This window comes from Orycteropus afer, unplaced genomic scaffold (genome assembly GCF_000298275.1).
Source record: "Orycteropus afer afer isolate SDZICR_OR568_19922 unplaced genomic scaffold, OryAfe1.0 scaffold00017, whole genome shotgun sequence".
Classification (NCBI taxonomy): domain Eukaryota; kingdom Metazoa; phylum Chordata; class Mammalia; order Tubulidentata; family Orycteropodidae; genus Orycteropus; species Orycteropus afer.
Window position 1 is genome coordinate 14598079 of NW_006921604.1, and position 25024 is coordinate 14623102.

The window sequence follows — 25024 nt, forward strand, 5'->3', positions numbered from 1 at the left end:
TCTGTATCCTGCTCCCTTGTTTCTACCACTTTATCCTGCTTTTTTGTGTGGATTGTGATGGTCTGTTTTTTCCAAAGCATGGTGGTGTTGTTGTATTTAGATCTCTGTTAACTGTTTGTGAAGAGCAGCCAAGGGTGTTTCAGGCTTTTCTTGGTGGTTTTTTATCATTAGCACGTTGGTGGAGAAGTAGGTAGTGGCTGTCTCTCAGTAAATGAAGTTGTAGGAGGTGTAGGTGTAGTTGTGTTTTATGGGGACTGTTGTCTCCCACTCAATCAGACACAAATTACAATCAAATAACTTTCAAAAAACTTGTCAGTCTTGCAGGTATCGAGTGTCCTTGGGGTTGCTGGAAAGCAGAACATGTTCTTAAGCCCCAGGAATCTGTGAGAGCGCTGTCTCTTTAAATATCCAAATAGTCAAGATGCTTTTTATACCTTCAAAATGGCGGTGTCCTCTGGACTGGCAAAAGTCCACAGTTCAGCCCACCTTTCTCTTCACCTTCTCCGTTTGTTCCCCAGCCACCGTGCACAGGCCTCCATGAGTCCTGGCTAGCAGGGTGATTTTTAGTTTAATTCTTAGGTCCTACCACCACTCAGGAATCTCCAAGCTATCTGTGCCATCAGGATCTCTCAGGATCGCTGCCAGAAGGCAGGTCCATATATCTCCTGTTTTGGTATTTTCATGCAAATTCTTCTGCTAGTTGGGGTTTAGTTCAATTCTATATCCTTCCCTTCAAAGCTCAGGGGTCCAAGATTATCTTCTGTGTCTATGTTAATTGGTTTCCCTTTTCTTTGTTGAAGAGGGTCTGTGCAGTCTTTCTGTCTAGTCCACCATCTTGCCAGAGCCTGTAAACACCCTTTCTAAGAGCATGTCTCTCTGATAGGCACCAAGCGGGGACTCTGAGGGCACAGAGAGAATTATATAGGAGTCTGGCTCTTAGCCCATCTTATGGAGCCAAAAAATGTGGCTGCCAGGCCAGACAACTAGTTGTTCCTTAGTTCTAACAGGATTTCTGATATTCAGCTTTGAGTAACTGGGATAGCAGTTACCACAGTGATGATTAATCAAGAATATGCAACTAAATTACTGAAGGAACTTTTCAAATTAAAGGTGCTCGCGTCTCACCTCTACAGATTCTAGTGTTGATTGAGGATGGTTTGGTCATGAGTATTTTGAAAGCAGTGCTGGTCCAATTATGAGCAGTGCTGCGTGGACCATTGGTAGCTAGAACTCCAGAATGTTCCTCTTCTAGGTGCCCAAGGGGAGCTCTGGTAGTGTAGTGCCTAAGACACTTGACTGCTAACCAGAAGGTTGGCATTTCAAACCCACCAGCCACTCCTCAGAAGGAAGATGGGGCAATCTACTTCCATAGTAATACTGCCTCAGAAACCCAAGGGGTTGTCGCTATCAGTCGGTGCTGACTCAACGACACATAACAACAATAACAGGTGCCCAAGAGGTCAGAATTTGTTTTCCAGAAATTCTTTGTCAAGAACAGATTATTCTATTCCCATACCTATTATTTAAATATAAAGTAATGTTTAAGTAGTGTCTTTAGCACTTGGACATCTAACACATTTCCATTTGGCATCTATAACGTGATCTATACTCGTAAAGGATGTAATTGATTCTCTTTCTCTTTTGCTGTCATTTTAGCTCCAGATTCCAGAGCTTACTTGATAGGAGGGTTCATCGCACTGACAGGTGTGGCTGTGTCTGTCATGTGCATCTACAACAATTTTAAGATTGACATTGTGCTTTGGTATCGAAGTGCCTTCCATTCCACTCAGCCAATAGATGGTAAGTGTGGATAATCATTGAAAAATGTCTCATAATTGGTATTCACTCATTCGTATAGTCATTTTCTATATATATTGTCATATTTCACTAGCTTGCTTTTCATGTTGTTGAAGAATTCAGAGGAAGGAATATTTCTGGCACTTCTTACACTTAAATAAGTTGTTTATCCATGGTTATCAGCATTGGTCCCTCAAACAAGACTTGCAGGGTATTGTTGTTAGCTGTTGTCGACTCAACTCTGGTTCATGGTGACCTTAGATACAGCAGAAATAAACATATTATCTTGTCTTGCATCATCCTCACAATTCATTGTTGCAGCTACTGTGATGATCCATGTCACACCAAGGGTTTCCCTCACCCTTGCTGGCTCCCTACTTCACCAAACATGAGATCCTTCTCTACTGATTCATCTCTCCTGATGACATGTCCAAAGCAAGTGAGTTGGGAAGTATTCTGTCATGGTCCAAAAAGTTTTCATTGACAGATTTTCAGAAGTAGTTCACTAGTAGATCACTTTCTAGTCTGTCTTAGAATGAAAGCTCCACTGAAGCCATGGGTGACCTTGCTGATATTTGAAATATCAGTGATAGAATTTTTAGCATCATATCAACACACACACCACAGTACAACAAACTGACAGATGGGTAGTGCTATAGGGTGTTAGTGACTGAATATTTGCTAAGCACACGCAACATTCAAACTATGACAGAGACGGATGGATGAGTGGTGGTACAGGGTATTAGTAACTGAGTGAATATTTACTAAGCATCAAGAGATCATTTTGTGGGTCCCACTGCCACCTTTAAGAAGGTTCTCACGTCCACTGGTATTGGCAAAAGAAGAACATTTCTCCTGAAGCAAAGTGCTCTGCACTCATGATACATTTTCAAAGCAGTGGATGCTTAAGCAGAATTTATGTTTTGGAGAAAGGTGAGCTGACCAGGGCTGCAGGTTCTTCTAGGCATTACACTTGATGCCTGACAAGATTACAGGCTGAAACGCTCAAGTCTTAGAGAGAAAGAGACTGACTTGAGTTTAATTTTGCTTTCTCCATTTACTGCATGAATTTGGAAAGGTGTTCAATTTTCACCTATTTCTTAGCTGTAGTAAAAGGGATAGAGATGATTAAAGCCTCACTCACAGAGTGCTGTGGGGAGTAAATGAGCTAACTTGTAGGGAGACAGTGAGCAGGGCCCTGTGGTGCAGGAGGGACTCTGTTGCTTTTCTGGAGATCAAAAGCAAGTTGCCACCCACCGCTGTGCTCTGGTATTGTAGCTTGGTCTGTGACACTTGTGTCCTGATAGCACAATTTGATACATAAATATCTTAATGTGGTCCTCAGATGCTGGTAACAGGCATTTCCCATCACTGTGCTATTGAGGATTAACTCTTTGTGGTATATATGTGTGTGTGTGTGTGTGTGTACGCACACACGTGTGCGTGCACACACACATACATGTATTTATATATTTTTTCCTCTAAGAATGGATGTAATCAATTAAGGCTCTTAAAAATATAACAAATCTGGTTTAATTTCCCTGATTGGATGGAAAAATTAATAGAAGGCAGTTAGAAGTCTTTGTAACTGGTGTGCGTTGTTGTTATGTTGTTACGTGCTGTTTTCTACTCATAGAGACCCCATGTGACAGAATACATCTACCCCACAGGGTTTTCTAGGCTATACTCCATGGAAGTAGATTGCCTCTAGAATTTTCCCCCATGGAGCCAGTATGTGGGTTTAGAATGCCATCCTTTCAATTAGCAGCAGAGTGTTAACTGTTGCTCCACCAGGGCTCCTTAACTGATATGTGTAGAGACACACAAATTTATAACATTCTAGTCCAGAGACTTGAAGTGCTGACCTGACAAGAGCAGGAATGTGTGGAAACCTTGTGTGCAAACAAGTTTTACTGGTACTTAATACATAGAACAACACTTTACACTAAATGCTTTCCTTGCATATAAAAACACTGTACAAATTGTTGACCACATGTTTTGAAAAACACAGATGTCTAAATTTGAACTTTTTCTAAATTACATTCCAGAATTTAAAATTGGTAAACCTTGAGCTATATAAAAATAAGTGAACTTATTTTTGATGTAAAAAATTTATGCCCATTGCAACTTCCAGATGAAGTGTTTCACTGTGGCAAATAGACAAATTAGATGTGAGTATGTTATGTTTTGTATCCTGGGCAACATTGGCACCAGTCACTGAAGAGGCTGCTCTGTATAATTCTGAGGTTTACTCATGTCTATGCACATAGGCTATTACCAGCTGGTATTGAGAAGAAAGGCCCCTGGGTGTTCTGTGCTTGACTCCTAACCTAAAGGTTGGTGGTTCAAGCCCACCCCAGTGGTGCTACAGAACATAAGCCTAGTGATCTACTTCCTTAAATATTACAGCCAAGAAAATTCTATGAGGCATTTCTACCCCGTCACAGGGGATCACCATGAGTCAGAATTGACTCAAAGACAAGGGATTTGGTTTAGATTTTTTGAGAATCAGAGAACTTAGTCTACCACTACTTACTTTTTCTGACACAGAAATGCACGTGGTTTGACTACTTGCCGTTTTTTGACTAACAGAGAGAGGGCTGAGTTGACTGAGGTGGAATTCCTGGTAGCTTCTTGGGCTTTCTCACTCCACTGACTCACTGTGACTCCCAGGACTTGTGACGATAGCTATGACTAACCGATGTTGTGCACATAGGGTGAGTTGAAGCTGCCTATTAGTAAGGTCAGATTTGGCAGGAAGAGCAAAGAGAATAGTGACTTACTCTGAGCAGGGGAGCTGAGCAATTGAGACAGCTGAGAGCCCCACCCACTGCCCAGAATGGATGCAGCCTATGTTCAGAAGCAGAAGGCTGAGAATTTGGACACGGGAACTAACAGCTGGGATTTTGTTCTGTTTTTTTTTTTTTTCCCCCCCCTTAAATTCATAAAAGTATGTGTGCATATTGGGATTATACTCTTTCCAGCTCAATCTTTGAGAACTATGCTGTAATACTCCTCTAAGTGTTGGCAAAGATGAATGGTTTTTACCATTTACTGAGTTCTGATCACGTAGTGTCTAAGGCACTTGACTGCTAACCAGAAGGCTGGAGGTTCAAACCCACCAGCTATTCCTTGGAAGGAAGGTTGGACAATCTACTTCTATAGTGATACTGGGTTGGAAACCCAAGGAGGGGCCGCCATGAGTCAGATCTGACTGCACGGCACATAACAGCAACAACAACAAGTGTTTAGACTCTGAAATTAGTGCCAGGTCCAGTTCACAGCTTTATGTTTACTCCAACTAGATTAGTCAAGCTTTAAAATACTATTATTAGCTAGGTGTATATTATTTAAGCATTACTGAGTCACTAACAGGTCTGGCTAAATTCAATGAGTTCTGTTTATTCTCTATTAAGTCACATGCATTTTTAAAATTCTCCTACCAGGTATTCATGTGTGTACAAAAATGTAAGAATAAGCTTACAAATCAACTGAAGAGATTAGTATGTCCTTCCTCTTATTCCAGAGTGCCTGGTGGATGGGTGGATGGGGGAATGTAAATGCTTTAGGCACTTGGTAGCTTACTGAAAGATTGGAGGTTTATGTTTATGCTCAGAGGCACCTTAGAAGAAAGGCCTGGCAATCTACTTCCAAAAAATTAGCCTTTGAAAACCCTGTGGAGCATAGGTTTACTCTGACACACATGGGTTCGCCATGAGTCAGAGTCAACACAACAACAACTGGTTGTTTTTGGTCATCTTATTCCAAATCGGTGTGAAGAGGCTGGCAAAAATACGTATAAAGTGCATTATTTGAAAAACAAAATAATCAACAGGTACAATGAAAATGGAAAAGAAGGCAAAAGAAACAAAAGGTAGAATGGTAAAATAGATCCATGGTAGAGTTAATTACAAATCTCCAACAGTTTTTACAGGTGAATTTACTTTAGACGCTAAAGCAAAAGCAATTAAAAAAGATTCATTGTGTACTTTGGACATAAACCTTTCTATTGCTCATGAGAGAACATGGCTTTTCCTGGACCTAATTTCTAAGGGAAAATTTGTGGGAAATCTTTAGTTTAAAAGGTTGTAATGTAATGAATCTTGTCCTCAACAGTTCTTCCAATAAATGAAATAACCTGTTTTTTTTATGTAGCTTTGCTTATGCAATAAAACCTACAAAAGCGGGAACCTATGTAAGGTGGAAACAAATACTTCCACTAATAAAGAGTGACCAAAAAGTGATGAGACTGCACCCTGTCAAAGGCAGAAAACTTGTGAGTCTTGGAAAAACAAGGTAGTCCTGTCAAATTGCACCTCTTAAAGGTTTCATTGTAGTGTCTTTTTTGCCTGGTGGGGTGAAAATATGAAGTCTCATGCAATTCAGTAAAAGTGCTAATGTGGAGGCCAAATTGATTCTGAGTTTTCCACTGATCCTGGACAGAATTTAGCAATCACAAGAGAAAGTAATGAATAATCTGTAGCAAATCATTCATCAATACTAACTTATGCAAAGAAACTTTTCCAATTTTTGCTACCTGGTGGTGCTCAGCTGCTAACGGAAAGATTGGCAGTTCAGACCCACTCAGTGGCTCCAGGCAAAAGTCCTTATGATCTTCTCCTGTAAAGATTACAACCTAGAAAACCCTATGGAGAAATTCTGCTTTGTCATGTGAGGTCTTTATGAGTCAAAATCAACTTGGCAGCACACATTTTTTGCTACAGCTAATAAGGAAATATGTATACACTTTAGCATTGAAGGTAGGACTGACTCTTTCTTAGAAAAAGAATTGGTACCTGAGAGAACTGTCACCTCATCATTACATAAAGGTGAGCTATAAGTATCTGCTACTAGGGCCAAGGGCTTCCTCAGAACACTCACTGGTGGTTCTCTGTGGAATCAGCTGAGTGAAATAGATGGTAAGGGAATGTTCGACTCATTGTCATCTATTGCCATTAGTATTCTGTTCAGCTGCTGTGCCAGTTACTGTGACAGGGAAACAAGTTACCTCCAAATTCAGTGGCATAAAACAACCATTTATTTTCATTCGGTGGGTCAAGCATGTGGGAAGGGCAGAGTGGAAATGCCGTTTCTACTTCATGATGTCTGGGACCTCAGCTGGAAGACTGGTAGTTGGGCTATTGGCTGGTGGCTTCAGTTTTCTCTACATGAACCTCTCGAAGTGGACTCTTTGTGCTAGTTTAGACTCCACAGCATTGTGGCTGGTTTCCAGGGATGTGTGTTTCAAGAGCAAGAGAACCAAGTGAAAGCCATGTTCTTTCATGACCTAGCCCCTGAACGTGCAATGTTATTTAGATTACATTCTGTTTGCCAAAGCAGCTACAATGGCTTATATAAAAACCCCAAACCCACTGCCATTGAGTCAATTCCAACTTGTAGTGACCCCCATTGGGTTTCTAATGCTATAAATCTTTATGGAAGTAGATTGCCTCATCTTCCTCCTGTGGAGCAGCTGGTGGGTTTGAACTGCTGACCTGGTTAGCAGCCAAATGCCTTACCCACTATGCTACCAGAGCTCCTTTTAAGGCTTACCTCAGGGGAGGGGTATTTTGTAGTATTTTGAATTGTGCTGGTGAAGAATTCTGAAAGTCCCCTGGACTGCCAGAAGAACTAACAAATCTGTCTGGAAGAAGTGCAGCTGGAATGATCCTTGGAAGTGAGAATGGTCAAACTTTGTTTCACCTACTTTGGTCATGTTGTCAGAAAAGACCATTCCCTGGAGAAGGATATCATGCTTGGGTCAGTGTAAAAGGGGAAGGCTTCAACAAGATGGGTTGACACAGTAGCTGCAATGGTGGGCTTGGATATAGCAAGGATTGTGAGGTTGGCCCAGGACCGGGCAGTGTTTTGTTCTGTTGTACATAGGGTTGCTATGAATCAGAGCTGACATAATGGCACTGATTTTGAAGGACTCAACTGATCACAAGTCAAGTACTTCCCTGGCTTTACCTCTCACAAATCAATGGTAGGGGACATGGTAACAGCCTCAGATTACAAGTAAGGAAGCTGAGACTCAACAAGGTTGTATGAGTCCTCCAAGTTCTCACAGGTGGTAAGTACAGACTTTGATTCAAATCCAAGTCTTCTGACTCCCACTCCACCACTCTCTGCCCAACGATCACAATGTAATATCAGTCATCCCACTTCCTCCCTGTGTTTCTTGTTTCCATTCCTCCTTCTTTCCTATCCCTTCCTGCCTTCTGAATGTTGTTCTTGGGCAAATGCTGCCCTTGTGATTTCAAATGGTTGATTGTTCTAAGGAGTTTGTCTCTCTGGTGCTATTTTTCATCTAAAAAACCTGTCTCTTTGGTTGAAAGTTGAGCCAAGGGATGGGCTCAGTTCCAAGATTGAAAGTGACAAAGGGACATAGTCTTGGGGGTTCCACCTCTCTCTCTCAGATCAGTAAGCCTACTATTTTTCATTATTTTAAGTTCTTTTCACCATGTTTCTCCCACTCTGTCCAGGACTTTCTAATGTGATCCTTTTCAGATCATCAGTAATGGTAGCAGAGCAACATCTATTTCTTCTGGTCTCTTCATTGTGGAGGCTGAGGTTCACATGGTCCATTAGTCTTTTGGATTAATTGTTTCCATGCCTCTTTGATTTTCTGCACTCTTCTCTGCTGCAGATGGGGAAAGACTAATAGTTACACCTTACGTGGGCATTCACAAGCTTTTAAGACCTCAGTCACTACTCACAAAAGTAGAAGATAAAACATTGTTTTTGTAGACTATGTTGTGCCAATTGACCTGATGTCACCCAAGACTATGGTCGTGAACCTCCAGGCCCAGCAACTCATTTCTTCAAGGTATTTGGTTGTGGTTAAGAAGTTTTTGCAACTCTGCCCCTGTGTGCTTTACTATATTCATGGGTGTATTTATAGCCTATATAAATTTGCCCATTGCCATAGAGTCAGGTCCAACTCATAGCAACCCCTCCTTGGGTTTCTGAGGCAGTATCACTATGGAAGTAGATTCCCCAACTTCTTTCCAGGGAGTGGCTGGTGGGTTTGAACTGCCAGCCTTCTGGTTTGCAGTCAGATGCCTTAGGTACTACGCCAATATACATGTAGAAATGTCCTCTGTCAAATCTATATATATTTGTGGTGTAGTCCAATTAGCCTTTCCACACCTGTTCAGTCTATCTATGTATACACTTGTAGATTATTGTTATTACTGCTATTATAGGATTGTATGTAGCAGTATTTACCTCCGTTGCCTTTAACTTTTGTGCTTCTTCCAGTGTCTTCCTTTGTCTTGATCATTTTGTGCTGACCTCCCCCTTATTGTGTATTGCCTTCCCCTTCACCCAAGTTAATATGTAGCTACTATCTAGTTAGCGATTTATCCTCCCTTCTCTTCCCACTCTAGTAACCATTAAAGAATGTTTCTTTTGGTGTTTAAACATTTTCTTAACTTTTATAATAGCATTCTCATACAATATTTGTTCTTTTGTGAGTGACTAATTTCACTCAGCATAATGTCCTCTAGCTTCATATATATTACAGGTGTTTCACAGATTTATCGTTATTCTGTAACCTTGTGTAGCGTTCCAGTGTGTATATGTACCATTGTTTGTTTATCTACCTATCCTTTGATGGGCATTCAGGTTATTTCCATCTTTTTGCTCTTGTGAATAGTGCTGTGATCAGTATGAATGTGCATGTATCTATTTGTGACGTGACTTTTATTTCTGTAGGATATTACCTAGTAGTACGACTGTTTTATGATAAGATATTTCTATTTCCAACTTTTTAAGGAAGTGCCATACTGATTTCTACAGTGGTTGTACAAGTTGTTTCCAATCAAATTCTCTTTGACTTTCTTTATTCTTCTTTACTCCAGGTGGGAAAAGACTAATAGTTGCACCTTAGATGGCCATTTACAAACTGTTTACATAATTCTTGCTTGGCAATTTTTTTCATTCAGAGTTTTACATATGTCATTCCATTGCCTTCTTGCCTGCATGATTCTGCTGAGAAATCAGAGCTTAGTTTTACTGATTCTCTTTTGTAGGTACGTTTTTGTTTTTCTCGAGTTACTTTCAGGATTCTTTCTCTGTCTTTGGTTTTGGAAAGTTATCATGATATGTCTTGGTGATTTTCTTTTGCAGCCTATCTTTTTGGGGTTCTTTTGAGTTTCTTGAATGCATATATTATTGTCTTTCATGATATTAGGTAAATTTTCTTCCAATAAATTCTGACAGTTTTCTCTGTGAATTTTGTCCCTTACTGTTCTGGAATTCTGATCACATGTAAAGTATTCTTCTTGATGATGTCCCACGTAATTCTGAATCTTCTTTTTATATATATTTTTTGTCCTTTTGTTCTGATTGTTCCTCTACCAGATTTGCACTGAGAAATTTATCTTCAAGTTCTTTAATTCTGTTTTCCATTGGTTCAGTATTTTTCCTTTGCTCTTTCAATGCATTATGTGTTTCTGAAATCTTAGTATAATCTTCTGGATTTCTATGTGCTCTTTTTTATGGTTTCTAATTTTCCATTTATTTTGTCAATTTGTTCTTGTATTGTTTTCCTGAATTCTTCTAGTTTTGTTATGTGTTTTCCTTGATTTTTTGTGTGTTTTCCTTGGTCTTTGTTCAGTCCTTTGAAAGTACCTAAATATAATTCTTTTGAATTCCTTATCAAGAATTCCAATGCCATTTCTTCCTCAAGAAGGTTTTCTTGCTCTGTATTTGTGCACTTGTTTGAGTCACCCAATCTGTTATATGAACTGATGTTTGTCTTCTGTCTCTGAGATATTGTAGTGGTGTTATATTTGTATTTAATTGATGATTATATGTTGGTGTGTTTTGCTCAGTTTTTATTTCTTCTTTATTTTTCTTTGATATTTTTGGCTAGTGGTGTAAGTATGCTATTTTCTGCTTGCTAGTTTGGTAGCAATAAGGCACTCACCATTTGTCTCCCGGTGGGTGTGATAGAGGATGGGCATGTGTGTGTAGTTTTGTGTTCACTGATCATGTAGAATAGTTGACAGAAGTCTGGGCTGGTATTGGCTGCTGTCTGTCATTGCTCAGGTGATACAGAAGCAGTTGGTGGCATTCATCAAGTGAATGGGGCTTCAGGAGGTGCAAATGTGGCTGGGAATTGTGGTCATAGTTGCTATCTCCTGCCAGGTCTAAAAACCTAAAAGAAGGAAGAAGGAAAAAAAAATCTAGGGGGGAGAAAAACAAATTAGATGAATGAAAAAAGAAAAGAAAATGAGAAAGAGAAAATATCAAAAAACAAGAGAAGGGGAAAAGCAAAAACAGGGAAGAAAGAAAGGAGAAAAGTTGGGGGGGCAAAGCACTCAGTCAGTACTCCTGCTGGCCAAAGAGGTGGTGAGGGACATGGCACTTGGTACAGGTCTGTGCCATTTGTTGGCTGTGGAGGCCTCAGGAACAGGGTACCGGTTCAATATTGTACTTCTGGCAGCCTAGGAATTGGTTGGTGCATAGTCCCCATTCTGGGACTGTGCTTCTTTTAGATGCAGGGTGTCTGGTATGGGACTGCTCTTCTGCTGGCCTAGGACGCAGCTGTAGGTGGGGCGACCAATTCAGGATAGCATTTCTTCCCATTAGGAGGTGGCTAGTGGGAGGGCACCTGGTTTGGGACAGCACATTCTGCTGGCCTGAGGAGATGGAAAATGCATGCCTCCAAATGCAGGAGTGGCGTTCATGTGGTGGCTGATCCATGAGGGTGTGTCTCTTATATCATGCAAGACAGTAGTGGCATAACCAGTTGAGGTGGAGGGTAGCCATACTTCTGATCACTGGGAAGGTGTGGGGAGGAAGGAGCTGATTGCACCTTTCTGGTAGCCAGCTGCTGGTGTGAACATTTGTGTAGTCCTGGGCAAGCAGAACCAATTATTGGGTCCCTGCCCTGATCAGAAAGGAGTTCTGGTGGCACAGTGCCTAAGGCATCTGACTGCTAACCAGAGCTTAGTGGTTCAAAACCAGCAGCTTCTCCACAGAAGGAATACTGGCAATCTACTTCCGTAAAGATTTACTGCTTCAGAAACCCAATGGGGGTCACAGTGAGTCAGAATCAAATCAGTGGCAGTATGTTTTTTTGTTTTGTTTTGGTTTGGTTTTAGGTTTTGCCCTGATCAGAATGCTACTTGCAAAATTTCAAAATGGCTACACTGTGTCAATCCAGTTGAAAATTCACTCTGGATGCCTCCTTTTTTGCTGTTTCTGTTCAGTTTCTTCTTCTAGTCTGCATTCAATTTACTTCTTTACACTTTCCTTTGAAGCTCAGGGTTCTAGGATTATCTGTATATGTTTCATTTGGTTTTCATGCCTCTGTTGTGGGAGGTCTGGGTAGTTTATCTGTCTAGTCTGCCATCTTGCTGGAAGCCCAAACAGATTTATTTGTTCTTCTGTCAGTCTATGATACATTTAATATTCTTTGCCAATGCCATAATTCAAAGGCATCAGTTTTTTGATCTTCCTTATCCAGCTTTCACATGCACATTAGGCAGTTAAAACTACCTTGGCTTGGTTCAGGTGCACTTTTGTCTCAAAGTGACATCTTTGCTTTTTAACACTTTAAAGAGGTCTTTTGCAGCAGATTTGCTCAGTACATCATTTGATTTCCTGACTGCTGCTTCAGTGGGCATTTTCTTAGGTTAGCTTCTCTAGAGAAGTAAAACCAGTGAAGCTGATAAAATGAGAGAGCAAGAGAGAGAGAAATTTATCTCATGGAAATGGTTCATGCAGTTGTAGAGGCTGGCAAGTCCCAAATCTGTAGGTCATACATCAAGCTAGAGGCTTCTCTTGACTCATGTTGCTGCAAGGGCTGCAAACCCAAGATTGGCAGGCTATATAGTAGGTTGCTGTCTTCATAAGGGTATGACTCCAAGATTGGCAGTCACCTCACAAACTATCTAGGCAACAATCCCAAAATCAGCAAGCAGTATGGCAAGTCAAGGCAATATGGTTCAAGTTCAGATGATGATGAGCCATATGTAGTAACCAGAACGAGCAAAAAGTCAGTGAGTTTTTTACAACTTTTCCATATATACTGGAAGTAGGGCATGCCCCAAAGGAAACTTCCTTTGGACTGATTGGGTGATCATAGCAGATCTCATCATAGAGGTGATTACATAATATGAGGTCTTATTATGCATCGTAACTGTTAAACCACTTAGAATAATGGTCCAGCCAAGTTGACATGCAGCCTTAACTATCACAGGCATTGACTGTGGATTCAAGTTAAATGAAATCCTTGACAACTTTGATATTTTCTCAGTTTATTATGATCATTGGTCCAGATGTAGATGATATGCAAATGACACAATCTTGCTTGCTGAAAGCAAAGAATTCTTGAGGCACTTAATGAGGAAGGTCAAAGATCATAGCCTTTGGTATGGATTACACCTAAACATAGAGAAAACAGAAATCCTCACAACTGAATCAATAAGCAGGTCTATAATGCTGGGCTTTGGGATTTCAGTGATGGAGTTCACTGTTGTTGTTGTTGTTGTTGTTATGTGCCGTCGAGTCAAACCGGACTCATAGCGACCCCTCCTTGGGTTTCTGAGGCAGTATCACTACGGAAGTAGGATTGCCCAACCTTCCTTCCGAGGAGTGGCTGGTGGGTTTGAACCGCCAGCCGTCTGGTTAGCAGGCAAGTGTCTTAGCCACTATGCTACCAGAGCTCCTGATGGAGTTCACTAGTGGGTCTAAAAAAAAGGAATATGGTCCATTTTGTCTGGTGCAGTCAGGACTGTCCTACATTGCACAGGGCCCACCCTGGGTAAATTTGTGAAGTCTCTTGCCCTCAATTCTTGTGTTCAGTCACATCACAGGTAGTAGTGGGTTTAAAGTCAAAAGCCACAGGTTGAAGTTAGAGCTGTATGACCTTGGGGAGATCATGCATTATTTCTAGTCTCAGCTTCATTCTTTTGTAATGGTGATAAAGTCATTTCCTTCATAGCCTGGTTTGTGAGAATGAAATGCCATAGCATGGAAATGCCTGGCACCAAATCTTCCAGCTGGTCTTGTTGAAGTGACTGAGCTCAAACTGAAAGGACATAAGGGTAGCAAGTCAGATTTTCATTTTGTTACAGTAAAATATTTTCGTAAGAATCATCCTGTGAACTTGTCCATCTCCATTTCAGATGGGAAGTTGTATGATGCGTATGTCTTATATCCCAAGCCTCAAAGTGGATTCCAGAGCCATAATGTGAACATACTGGTATTGAAGATCCTGCCAGAGGTGTTGGAGAGGCAGTGTGGATATAAGTTATTTATATTCGGGAGGGATGAAGTTCCAGGACAAGGTATGTCTTAAGTGACATATGAAAACAACAAATGAATGATATGAAAAGGGGATTTCTCTCTGTCCTTTACAGCTGGCAGGACTTTGCTTGCCTTCACCTAGAAACCACAGAACATCTTTGACCAGAGCCTCTCTGGGCATGCCAGCCCTGATCCAAGGTGGTTAGGGCCAACTGCTTCTCAGCTCAGGCTCATTCTTGCAACTTGATGTTGACTGAAATTCCTGGTTAAAATAATGTGACTCTTACTGTGGAGTAAGAACTAGTTAACCCATTCACGTGAAGGAGAGGCCAGTGTCACACTCTTGGCCAAGAGACAAGTGGTCATTCACCTTCATGTCATTGGGACTAACTGATGAATGTTTTCAGTTGGTTTGGAGATGTAAACCAACTCATATTTAAAGCAGATTTTATAAATTTCAATTCTACCTGCCCCTCTCTTACCTAAGGGTAAGTTCTCTCTAAAGAGAACTTCTTTATTTGCTTCTCTCATTGAGTAGGAGACTATTGTCTCATCTGGAAAATGGAGTTAAGGATGCTTTCCTAATCTGGTGCAGAGAAATAAATGAAGTAAAACCTGTAAAAGGACTACTGTAGCACTTAGCACATATTAAACACTCAAGAAATGAGTTTCCTTCTTGTCCTATATGCCATTTCTTCAAAAGCTACACAACAAAATGACTGGTGTCTAAAATGAATATCCTTTTCTAGTCACCAGTCCTTCTCTGGAGTCTGGTCCTTCTTGATAACTTGTAAAAATTACACAAAATGAAGTCTCACCATCCTCATTTCTAAGGAGCATTCTGGCTGTACTTCTTCCAAGACAGATTTGTTTGTTCTGGCCATTCATGGTATATTTAATATTCTTCACCAACACCATAATTCAAAGGCATCAGTTCTTCTTTGAACTTCCTTATTGTCCAGTTTTTGCATGATTGAAAATACTATGGCTTGGGTCAGGTGCATCTTAGTCCTCAAAGTGACATCTTTGCTTTTTAACCCTTTAAAGAGGTATTTTGCAGCAGATTTGCCTAAAATACAGAAATGCAAGATTAACAAAACATTTGAACCGAGTACATTTTCACCATAATTTCTAAATTTATTTATTTTTAAAAATGTGTTGATCATGTAATATATGCCAGACCTTCAGTTAATCTGGGAATGCAAAGTTAGTCATAATAAGATCGTTATCTCGACCAACTCATAGTATGTGGGTGGAATAGGTGGGCCTTGGAAAGGGATATGCAAACAGTTAACTATAATAAAATATGATTTGTGAACATAGAAGACTAATTCTGCAGGGGAGAGTCAAAAAACTCCGCAGAGGGATGGCATATTAAAAATGTTGTTAACACATTCCTGATTACAGCATGTACAAAGTCCATGTTCTCCTTGCAGTGCCCATTTCTGATATTCTTAGTAGCATTAAGACCAAGACTGTTTAATAATGAGCTATTCTGAATCAGCTCTTCTTTCTTCGTGTTCAGCTATAGCCAGTGTCATTGATGAGAACAGTAAGCTGTGCAGGAGACTGATCATCATAATAGTCCCTGAATTTCTGAGGATCGGCCTACTGAAAAACATAGCAGAAGAGCAAATCATAGTCTACAATGCCCTCATCCAGGAAGGAATGAAGGTCATTCTGATTGAACTGGAGAAAATCAAGGACTACACAGACATGCCAGAATCAATTAAGTATATTAGACAGAAGCATGGGGCCATCCAGTGGAGTGGGGACTTCACAGAAGAATCCCAATCTGCAAAGACCAAGTTTTGGAAAAAAGTGCGATATCACATGCCACCCACAAGGTATCCCCCATCTTTCTCCAATCCAGCTGCTGAAGCACATATCTTGCAACTGAACAGTGGATAAGAGGAAGATCAACAAAGGGTCATTACCCAGTGGTGGATAGTTTGCTGTCGTGGAGTGTCTTATAGTTGTACAAAGATGTATTTCATTTGGGCTATCTAAAGATACCTTGAAGATTGCTGTTATATACCTGTGGAATACATTGCTGTCAATTCAATTCTGACTCATGGTAACTCCATGTGTGTCAGAAAAATAAAAAACAAACCAACAAAAACAAGATCTCTCACAAGCATGTGAGGTTTTTCAGTTTGCACTTGCCTACTAACAAAAAGTTGGTGGCTCAAATTCACCTAGTGGTACCATAAAAGACAGACCCAGTGATCTACTTCTGAAAGACCACATCCATTGAAAACCTTATAGAGTACAATTCTACTCTGACATGTATGGAGTCGCCATGAGTCAAAATTAACTCAACAATATCTGGTTTTACTGGTTTAGCACTGTTGGTGAATTGATTAGGTTTTTTTTTTTTTTTTAAGTCATTAAGTTTCTCTCCTTCCAATACAGGTCTTGTTTCTTTTTGTTTAAAAGTATGTAAAATTTTATTATTCATGTAATAATATTAATAAATTATTTCAGCACATTTTATTTTATATTTAGCTAAAGTGTATTTTATGTCCTATATAAGAAGCTCCTTTTCTCAAAGATACCACCATTTCATATATTTGAGCATTATATCTGTGTTCTCAGGTTTGAATACACTCTCCTGTTGTCACACCATGTGTTCTGACTTTGGATTTATAAAATATAGCCACCATTTTTTGAAAGATTGATAAGACTTGTTTTATAGCCTTTAAGTCCTGTCCTTTTTTAACTGTGGCCCTCTTTGATAATTTGATGAGTATCATGGATATCTTCCTAGAAAATATATATATTCACAAAATTATGGCTATAATTTTAGGAAGTGATGGTTCTTTTCAAGCTCATATATAGAATGTGCATAGAGGAGGACTTCCAACAAGAAGGTAGAGTAGGCATACAAACTACCCAGACTCTCTGCAACAAAGATATGAAAAAACAAATGCAACAGATATGGGTGATAATCCTGGAACCCTGAGCTTCAAAAGAAAGGTTTAAGAAGTGGATCAAATACAGACTAGAAGAAGAATCTGAATAAAAGCAGCAAACAAAGAGACATATGGAGCAGTGAATTGTCAACTGGCCTTGAACAATGCAGCCCTTTTGAATTTTTGCAAGCCGCATTCTGATCTGATCAGGACAGGAACCTGATAATCAGCTCTGGTCACCCAGGACTGCATCAGCAGCCACAATGGTGGCTGGTAGCCAGAAAGGTACAGTCTTTTCCCTTATTACCCACACCCTTCTGGTGACTAGAATATAACCATCTCTCACCCCTACCCACTTACTAGCAGAAACATCATCCTAGAACAGGTTCTTACCCACAGCCACCTCCAAAGCCAGCAAAACTCCTGTCCTGGACTAGGCACCCTATCTCCAGCTGCCTCCTAGGTCCTAAGACTTGACAGAAGTGTCCCAGACTGGACACCCTTTGGCCAACACAGTGCATTAACCTGTACTGGGTGCCCTGACCCTGCCACCATCTCAGCTTGCAGGAGCACAACCAGGTACTCTCCCTCCAGTTTTCTCCTTCCCTTGTTTTGCTTTTGCTTTTTTTCTCTTCTCTTTTTCCTCCTCCTTAGTTTTTTTTTTTTTCCCATTTCTAGGTTTTTTTCTGTTTGTTTGTTTTTGTCCCACCCACCAGGAGAACAGCAACTTCATCCATACTACTCAGCCATACCTGCAACTCCTGCAGCCCCACCCACTTGGGAAGTGTCACCACTCACTCCTCCACCACCTGATCAATAACACATGATAGCCAACACCAATCCTGGTCACACTCCATTGCTGTAGACAAATAGCAGAGAACTGAGCACACCTATACTCTGTAACACCCACCAGGAGACTGGTGGTGAGTACCTTATTACTGCCAAAACTACTGAGCAGAGTAGCATGCCTGCCCTACTTGCCTGGATATATCAAAACAAAATGAAAAAAAAAAAGTCTGAATGAAACACACCATACAATCATCAATTAAATGCAAATGTAGCAACACCACAATGTCAAGGAGACAACAGAAACTCTCAGTTACACATGGAAACAAGACAAGGTGGCTCAATCAAGTGACCAGAAAACCTTCCTGAGGAAGAAATGGCATTGGAGCTATCTGATAAGGAATTCAAAATAATTATATTTGGGTATCTTCAACAGATTGAGAGAAAGATGAATGAAAACAGACAAAATCAAGGAAATAAGACAAAGTTGTAAAAGAATTCAGGAAAATGATACAAGAACAAACTGACAAAATAAATTGAAAATTAGAAACCATACAAAAGCAACAAACAGAAATCCAGAAGATTAATAGTAAAATTTCAGAAATAGATAATGCATTGAAAGGGCAAAGTAGTAGAATTTAATTAATGGAAGACAGAATTAGTGAAATTGAAGACTAATCTGTTACTGGAACAATCAGAAAAAATCAAAGAACAAACAAAAAAAGAAGAAGTGTTGAGAGTTATGTAGGATACCGTGAAAAGGAATAACTTATGTGTGATCAGACTTCCAGAACAAGAAAGAGATTAAAAGAAAGAAAGAAAGAAAGAAAGTCAAAGATTTGTTGGAGGAAAACTTCCCTAATATCATGAAAGAGAAGAAGAGGTACATTCAAGAAACTCAATGAATCCCTAACAGGATAAACTCCCAAAAGAAAAATCACCAAGACATACAATAATCAAACTTTCCAAAACCAAACACAAGAAAATAATCCTGAAAACAGGTCAGGAAAAATGAAGAGTCACCTATAAATGAGAATCAATAAGACTAAGCTCTGATTTCTTGGCAAAAACCATGCAGGTAAGAAGGCAATGGGATGACATATATAAAACTCTAAAAGAAAAAAATTAAATCACCAGAAAAGAATTAAATACAAATAAATACCCTCAAATACAATGGTCAAATCAAGACATTTCAGAAGTTAAAGAAAATATAACCTTACAGAAAATACTAAAGGGAATTTTTTTAAGAGAGCAAACAATAGCAGTCAACAACCTGAGATTAACATACATGAAACATTACCCAGAAACCGACTCAGATATAAAGGCATCCAAGGAAAATAAAACTACAAGACTGAAAATAGGAAATCGGAGACATGAATTTGTAAATGAGGACAACTATACATCAAAAAGAGGGAATAAGTTACATAGTTACAGGACTTCCAAATGGAAGATGATTTCAAGAGAAACTGACTGAAACTTTGGTAAAAAATAATAAATTACAAGGTAATGTAAAAGGAAATTAATAAATGTTCTCATGAAAATAAAAAAAAGGAAAATATTAAAGATATAATAAACACCAAAACAATAGCAACAGAAGAAATAATGATAAAATCCATAAACAAAATGAATTCACCACAGAAAAATCAAGGAAATAAGCAGCATCACACACACACAAACAAATAGCATACTAAAATGGCAGCAATAAATTAATATCTATTGATAATTACTTTGAATGTAAATGGATTAAATGTACCAGTCAAGAAACAGAGAGTAGGAGAAAGGTTAAGAATGTGTGACCAATCTACATGCTGCTTACAAGAGATACACCTGAGACACAATGATGAAAATAAGCACATCGAAAGTAACAATTGAACAGGTCATTAAAAAACTCTCAATGGAAAAAATTCCTGGCCCAGATGGTTTTATTGGCACATTCTCCTAAACATTCAGAGAAGAGCTGACAGTAATTCTACTTGAGCTATTCCAGAATATAGAAAAGAGAGGAATACTCCTGAATTCATTTTATGAAGCAAGAATAACATGATTCCAAAGCCTAGTGATGACTTCATTAAAAAAGAAAATTGTAGACCAATATCCCTCATGAACATGGACACAAAAATTCTCAGCAAAACCCTAGCCAATAGACTCCAAATATATATATATATATATATGATTCATAGCAAGTATGCAAGGGTGGTTAACATTAGAATCCCAATCCATATAATCCATATAAATAAAAGAAAGGAAAAGAACCACATCATCATATCAATCAATCAAAAAACAATGATTTGAAAAATCCAAAACCCATTCTTGATAAAAGTGCTCAACAAATTAGGAATAGAAGGGAAATTCCTCAACACAATTAAAGGCTTGTATACAAAACCAGAGGACAACGTTAGTCTCAATTGAGAGACTGAAAACATTCCCCTTGAGAATGGGAACCAGAGAAGGATGCCCTTCATCACCAGTCAATTCAATATTGTATTGAAAGTCATAGCCAAAGCAATAAGGCAAGAAAGAGAAATAAGAGGCATACAAATTGGCAAAGAAGAAGTAAAACTATCTCTATTTGCAGATTATATTATCCTATGCATAGAAAATCCAAAAGACTCAGCAGGAAAATTACTGGAACTTATTGAAAGATTCAGCAGAGTGGCAGATTACAAGATCAACATACAAAAATCCATAATATTCCTTTACAGTAACAGAGAAGTCTGAAAAGGAAATCAAGAAAACAATACGTCACCCAAAAAGGTGACACTTAGGAAATATCTAATGAGAGATGCAAAAGACTTACAAAGAAAACTACAAAACACTACTACAAGAAACCAAGAGAGCCAAATAAATGAGAGAATATGCATGCTCATTGTGATGGTTATGTTTGTATGTCAACTTGGCTGGGCCTGGTTGAGTGGGTGGGCAGCTAGATGTAGTATTCCCCATGATGAGACTGGTAATCAACTCCATGGTGGAATCTACTGGGAGCAGCTGAGTCACTGCCTTTGGGTATGTGGTCTGCTTCCTGTATATAAGGAGAAGCTTTGAGGATGGTCTCTAGCCTATGGCACGCTTGGACCCTGCATGTAGCCGTGTCTTTGCTCAGCAGCCTGCTATGCTCTGGTGACCTTGGGACTTACAATGGACTTAAGTTAATGGCCTGCCGTGTGGTTTGGTAACATCAGGACTGTGCCTTTTTACTTGTCAACCTTGGGGGCTTCTCAGCCTCAGCAGCCAGCAGCTGTCTGAGTGAAGAAATGCCTCTAGCTCCAGTGGGCCGGGAGCAGGAGGTGGAGCTGGACCCCAAGGTTGAGGGGCTTTCACCCAGTCCCTAGAGCCTGGCACTGTAAACTTGGACATAAAGCCTCCAAATTGTAAGAATAAACTCCTGTTTGTTAAGGCCATCCCATTTGTGGTATATTCTTGTCAGAGCGGCGCTAAGTAACCAGAACACTCATGGATGGGAAGACTTAACATTGTATAAATGTAAACACCACCCAAAGTAATTTACATATATGTAATGCAATCTTGACCCAGATTCCATCATTATTCTTTAAAGAGATGGAAATAGTAATCACCAACTTTATATGGAAAGGGAAGAGACACCAGATAAGCAAAGCACTGTTAAAGAAGACAGGAGTTCTTGTAGTGTAGTGGGTAAAGCATTTGGCTGCCAACCAGAAGGTTGGCAGTTCAAACCCACCAGCTGCTCTGTGGGAGGAAGATTCAGACAATCTATTTCTATAAAGATTTATAGCCTTGGAAACCCAGTGGGGTTCTCTATGAGTTGGAATTTACTTGATGGCAGTGGGTTTCATTTTTGTTTATTAAAGAAGAAGAATAAAGCAGAGTCTCAGACTTCCTGATCTCAAAATCTACTAGTAGTTTGACACCTACAGAGGTCAAAACATCCTGGTGCTGCTACAACAACAGATATATTAGATATATAGATGAATGGAACAGAATCGGAAGTAAAGTCATCCACCATAGCTGTCAGACAGCTTATCTTTGACAAAGGGCTGAAACCCATTGAATGGGGAAGAGATAGTCTCTTTAACAAATGGTGCTGTCAAAACTAGATACCCATTTGCAGAAAAATGAAACAGCACACCACATACAAAAATGAACTCAAGATTGATCAAGGACCTAAATATAAAACTTAAAACTCTAAAGATCATCAGAGAAAAAATAAGGACAAATTTAAGGGCCTCAATACATGGTATAAAAGCACTATCATACATAACTAAAAATATACAAACAGAGGAAGAAAGACTCGATGATTGGGACCTCCTAAAAGGGAGCACTGGCAGTATAGTGCCTAAGGCACTGCTAACCAGAAGGCTACTCCTAGGAAGGAAGATGGGGCAATCTACTTCCACAGTGATACTGCCTCGGAAACCCAAGGAGGGGTCGCTATGAGTCAGGTTCAACTCGACGGCACATAACAACAACAAAAAGTTAAATGGTCATGTACATCAGAAGATTTCACCAAAACAGTAAAAAGAGAAACCACATACTAGGGGAAGAAAATAGCAATGTCTTATCAGATAAGGGACTCATCTGTGAAATTTATAGAGAACATCAACACCTCAGCAACAAAAATACAAATCATCCAATTAAAAAGTAATCAGAGGAATGAATGGACACTTCAAGACATTCAGGTGACCAACAAACACATGAAGAAATGCTTATGATCATTAGCTATGACAGAGATGCAAATCAAAACAACAATGATACCAAATCATCCCAGCATTAATATCAAAGTTCAAAAATATAGGGTGTGAAGAGGCTGGAACCCTCATGCACTGAAGGAGGGATTGTAAAATGGTACAACCACTTCCTTAAAATGTAGGAAATCAAGTTCTATGTCATCTGGCAATTCCACTACTAGGTATATATATCCTCCTGTAATAAGAACCATGACACTAATAGATATATGCACACTCATGTTGATCACAGCACCATTCACAATAGCAAAAAGATGGAAACAACCTAAATGTTCATCAGGGGATAAATGAGTAAACAAGTTACTGTATACACACAGTAGAATACTACCAAATGTTGTGATACTATACAATATACAATAAGGGAAAGTCAGCACAAAATGATCAAGGCAAAGGGAGACAGTAGGAGGAACACGAGAGTTAAAGACAACATAGGTAAATACTATTACATACACATTCCTACAATAGCAGTGATAATAATCTACCAGTGGATACATAGATAGACTGAACAAGTGTGGGAAGGGTAATGGAACTATACCCATGAATATATGTAGATTTGACAGAAGATATTTCTACATGCTAAATATACTGCAAATGTATCCATGAATAGAGCAGAGCATACAAGGGGTAAATTTATGAGAACTTCTTAGCCATAACCAAACACCTTGAGGGAATGAATTACTGGGCCTGATGGCTCTCAATCATAGTTTCAGGTTACATCAAGATCGATCAGTTGGCATAGTCCATAAAGATAATACTCTACTTCCTACTTTGGTGAGTAGTCACTTGGGTCTTAAATGCTTATGAGTGGCCATCTAAGTTGCAACTGTTAGTCTCCCCATCTGGAGCAAAGAAGAGTTAAGAAAAATCAAAGAGTCATGGAAACAGTTAGTCCAAAGGAGTAATGGACCATGTGAACTCCAGCTTCCATGATCCTGAGACTAACTTACACTAACTTAATGTTAACTAACATTAACTTGATGGTGCCCAGCTACCACTACTGACTACTCTGGAAGAGACCATGTTAGATGATCCTGGATAAGGTGGGAGAAAAATGTGGAACAAAACCCAAGCTCATAACAAAAAACAAACAAACAAACAAACAAAAAACAGGCTTAGTGGTCTGATGGAGTGGAACCCCAGAGACTTTGTCACCTTTCAGTACTGGAACTGAACTCACCCCCATTGCTCAACTCTCAGCCAAACAGTTCTGTAAGGGCAACAATAGCACCATGGTGATAAACACTCCTTAGAACAATTAACTATTGGAGATCAAAGGGCAGCATCTGCCCAAGGACAAAGTTCAGAAGGAAGGAAGGTATAGGAAAGGAGGAATTGGAATGGGAACACAGGGAGGAAGTGGGATGAGTGATACTTCATTGTACAAATTGCAATTATTAGCATGAAATAAAATGTTTATGAATTGTTGAATCAGAAACTGATTTGTAATCCCTTACCCAAATCACTATAAAAAGTTAAAAACAAAAGCAGAAAAAGAGAAGATGCTTAGATCCAGGATAAGAACTCCTGTCTTAGAAGGTCCTTTGTTTCTATTTTTATGGGATGTAATGTTAGAATTTTACAGGATTCTACAAAGAAGCCCAATGATCAACATATTGGTAAATGAGTCATTTATAGTACTTCTAAAAAGTATTTGGGACAACAGCCTAAGAATTTTAGTGGTATTTTAACAATCCTCTAGATTGAAACTTCCTGGCTGATATGCCATGAATGGTTTACAGGTCCTGAGATAATTATTCCCACGATATTTATTTATGTTGTGTCTGGAGCTTTAGACTTTCTCTGCTCACCTCAATGAACTTTACACGTTTCTGTGTGTGTTGTGATATGGAAAAGACTGGGGAACATGGATTCTATACCAGCTGTCCTACTTTACCATTGAGGAAACGAGGCCTAGAAAAGTGAAATGACTAAACTAGACAGACCCAGAGCAGGTACCTCAGGCTTCTAACTGTGCTGTGGTTCTTTCCCCCACAGCCAAGTATTCTAATACTCTTAGTACTGTGACCAGAACCACTGACTGAAACCAAATGGAAAACAATGTAAAAACCCAGAAACTGATTTCTGGAAGCACCCAATTAAGGTTTCTGACTGATAACCCTTGGTTAACTCTGGACTTTGTCAGGAGCTTACATATTTTTGTTTCATTTCATCTTGTTTTTGCCCTGTAGTTAGTGAACAAAACCATGACACATAGGTGAATATGGGATTTAACATTCAGTATTGAGAATTTCTTGAATGAGTTTTACATTTCTTGAGTAGCCTAACAGTTGGAGATTTTCTTGGAAAATCATATCTGAGGCACAACTTTGAGTATTTAATTAATTTAATTTCAACTCTTGCCTAGAGCCTCCTCGTCAGAGTTTAGGGAGCCCAAGTGCTGTGTGTGTAGTGCTTCATAGCAAAAGAGATTTCAGTTGAATCTCAACTCCTTATCTTCTACAGTGAGTACCTTGAAGAGCTGTCCAACCTCCTTAAGCCTGTTCCTCATTTAGTAGTGATGTGAAGAGAAATGTGATG

General features: G+C 39.4%; 1 protein-coding gene across 1 annotated transcript in view; it reads left to right on the plus strand.

Annotated features, from left to right (window-relative positions):
* The window catches only part of IL1RL2 (interleukin 1 receptor like 2), a 98480-nt gene extending 82519 nt beyond the window's left edge, over positions 1 to 15961 (plus strand). Inside the window, 4 exon segments of the mRNA XM_007959542.1 lie at positions 1657 to 1800; positions 13941 to 14102; positions 15587 to 15918; positions 15920 to 15961. Of these exon segments, the coding sequence (XP_007957733.1) occupies positions 1657 to 1800; positions 13941 to 14102; positions 15587 to 15918; positions 15920 to 15961 (680 nt within the window).
* Positions 15962 to 25024: the final 9063 nt, after the last annotated feature.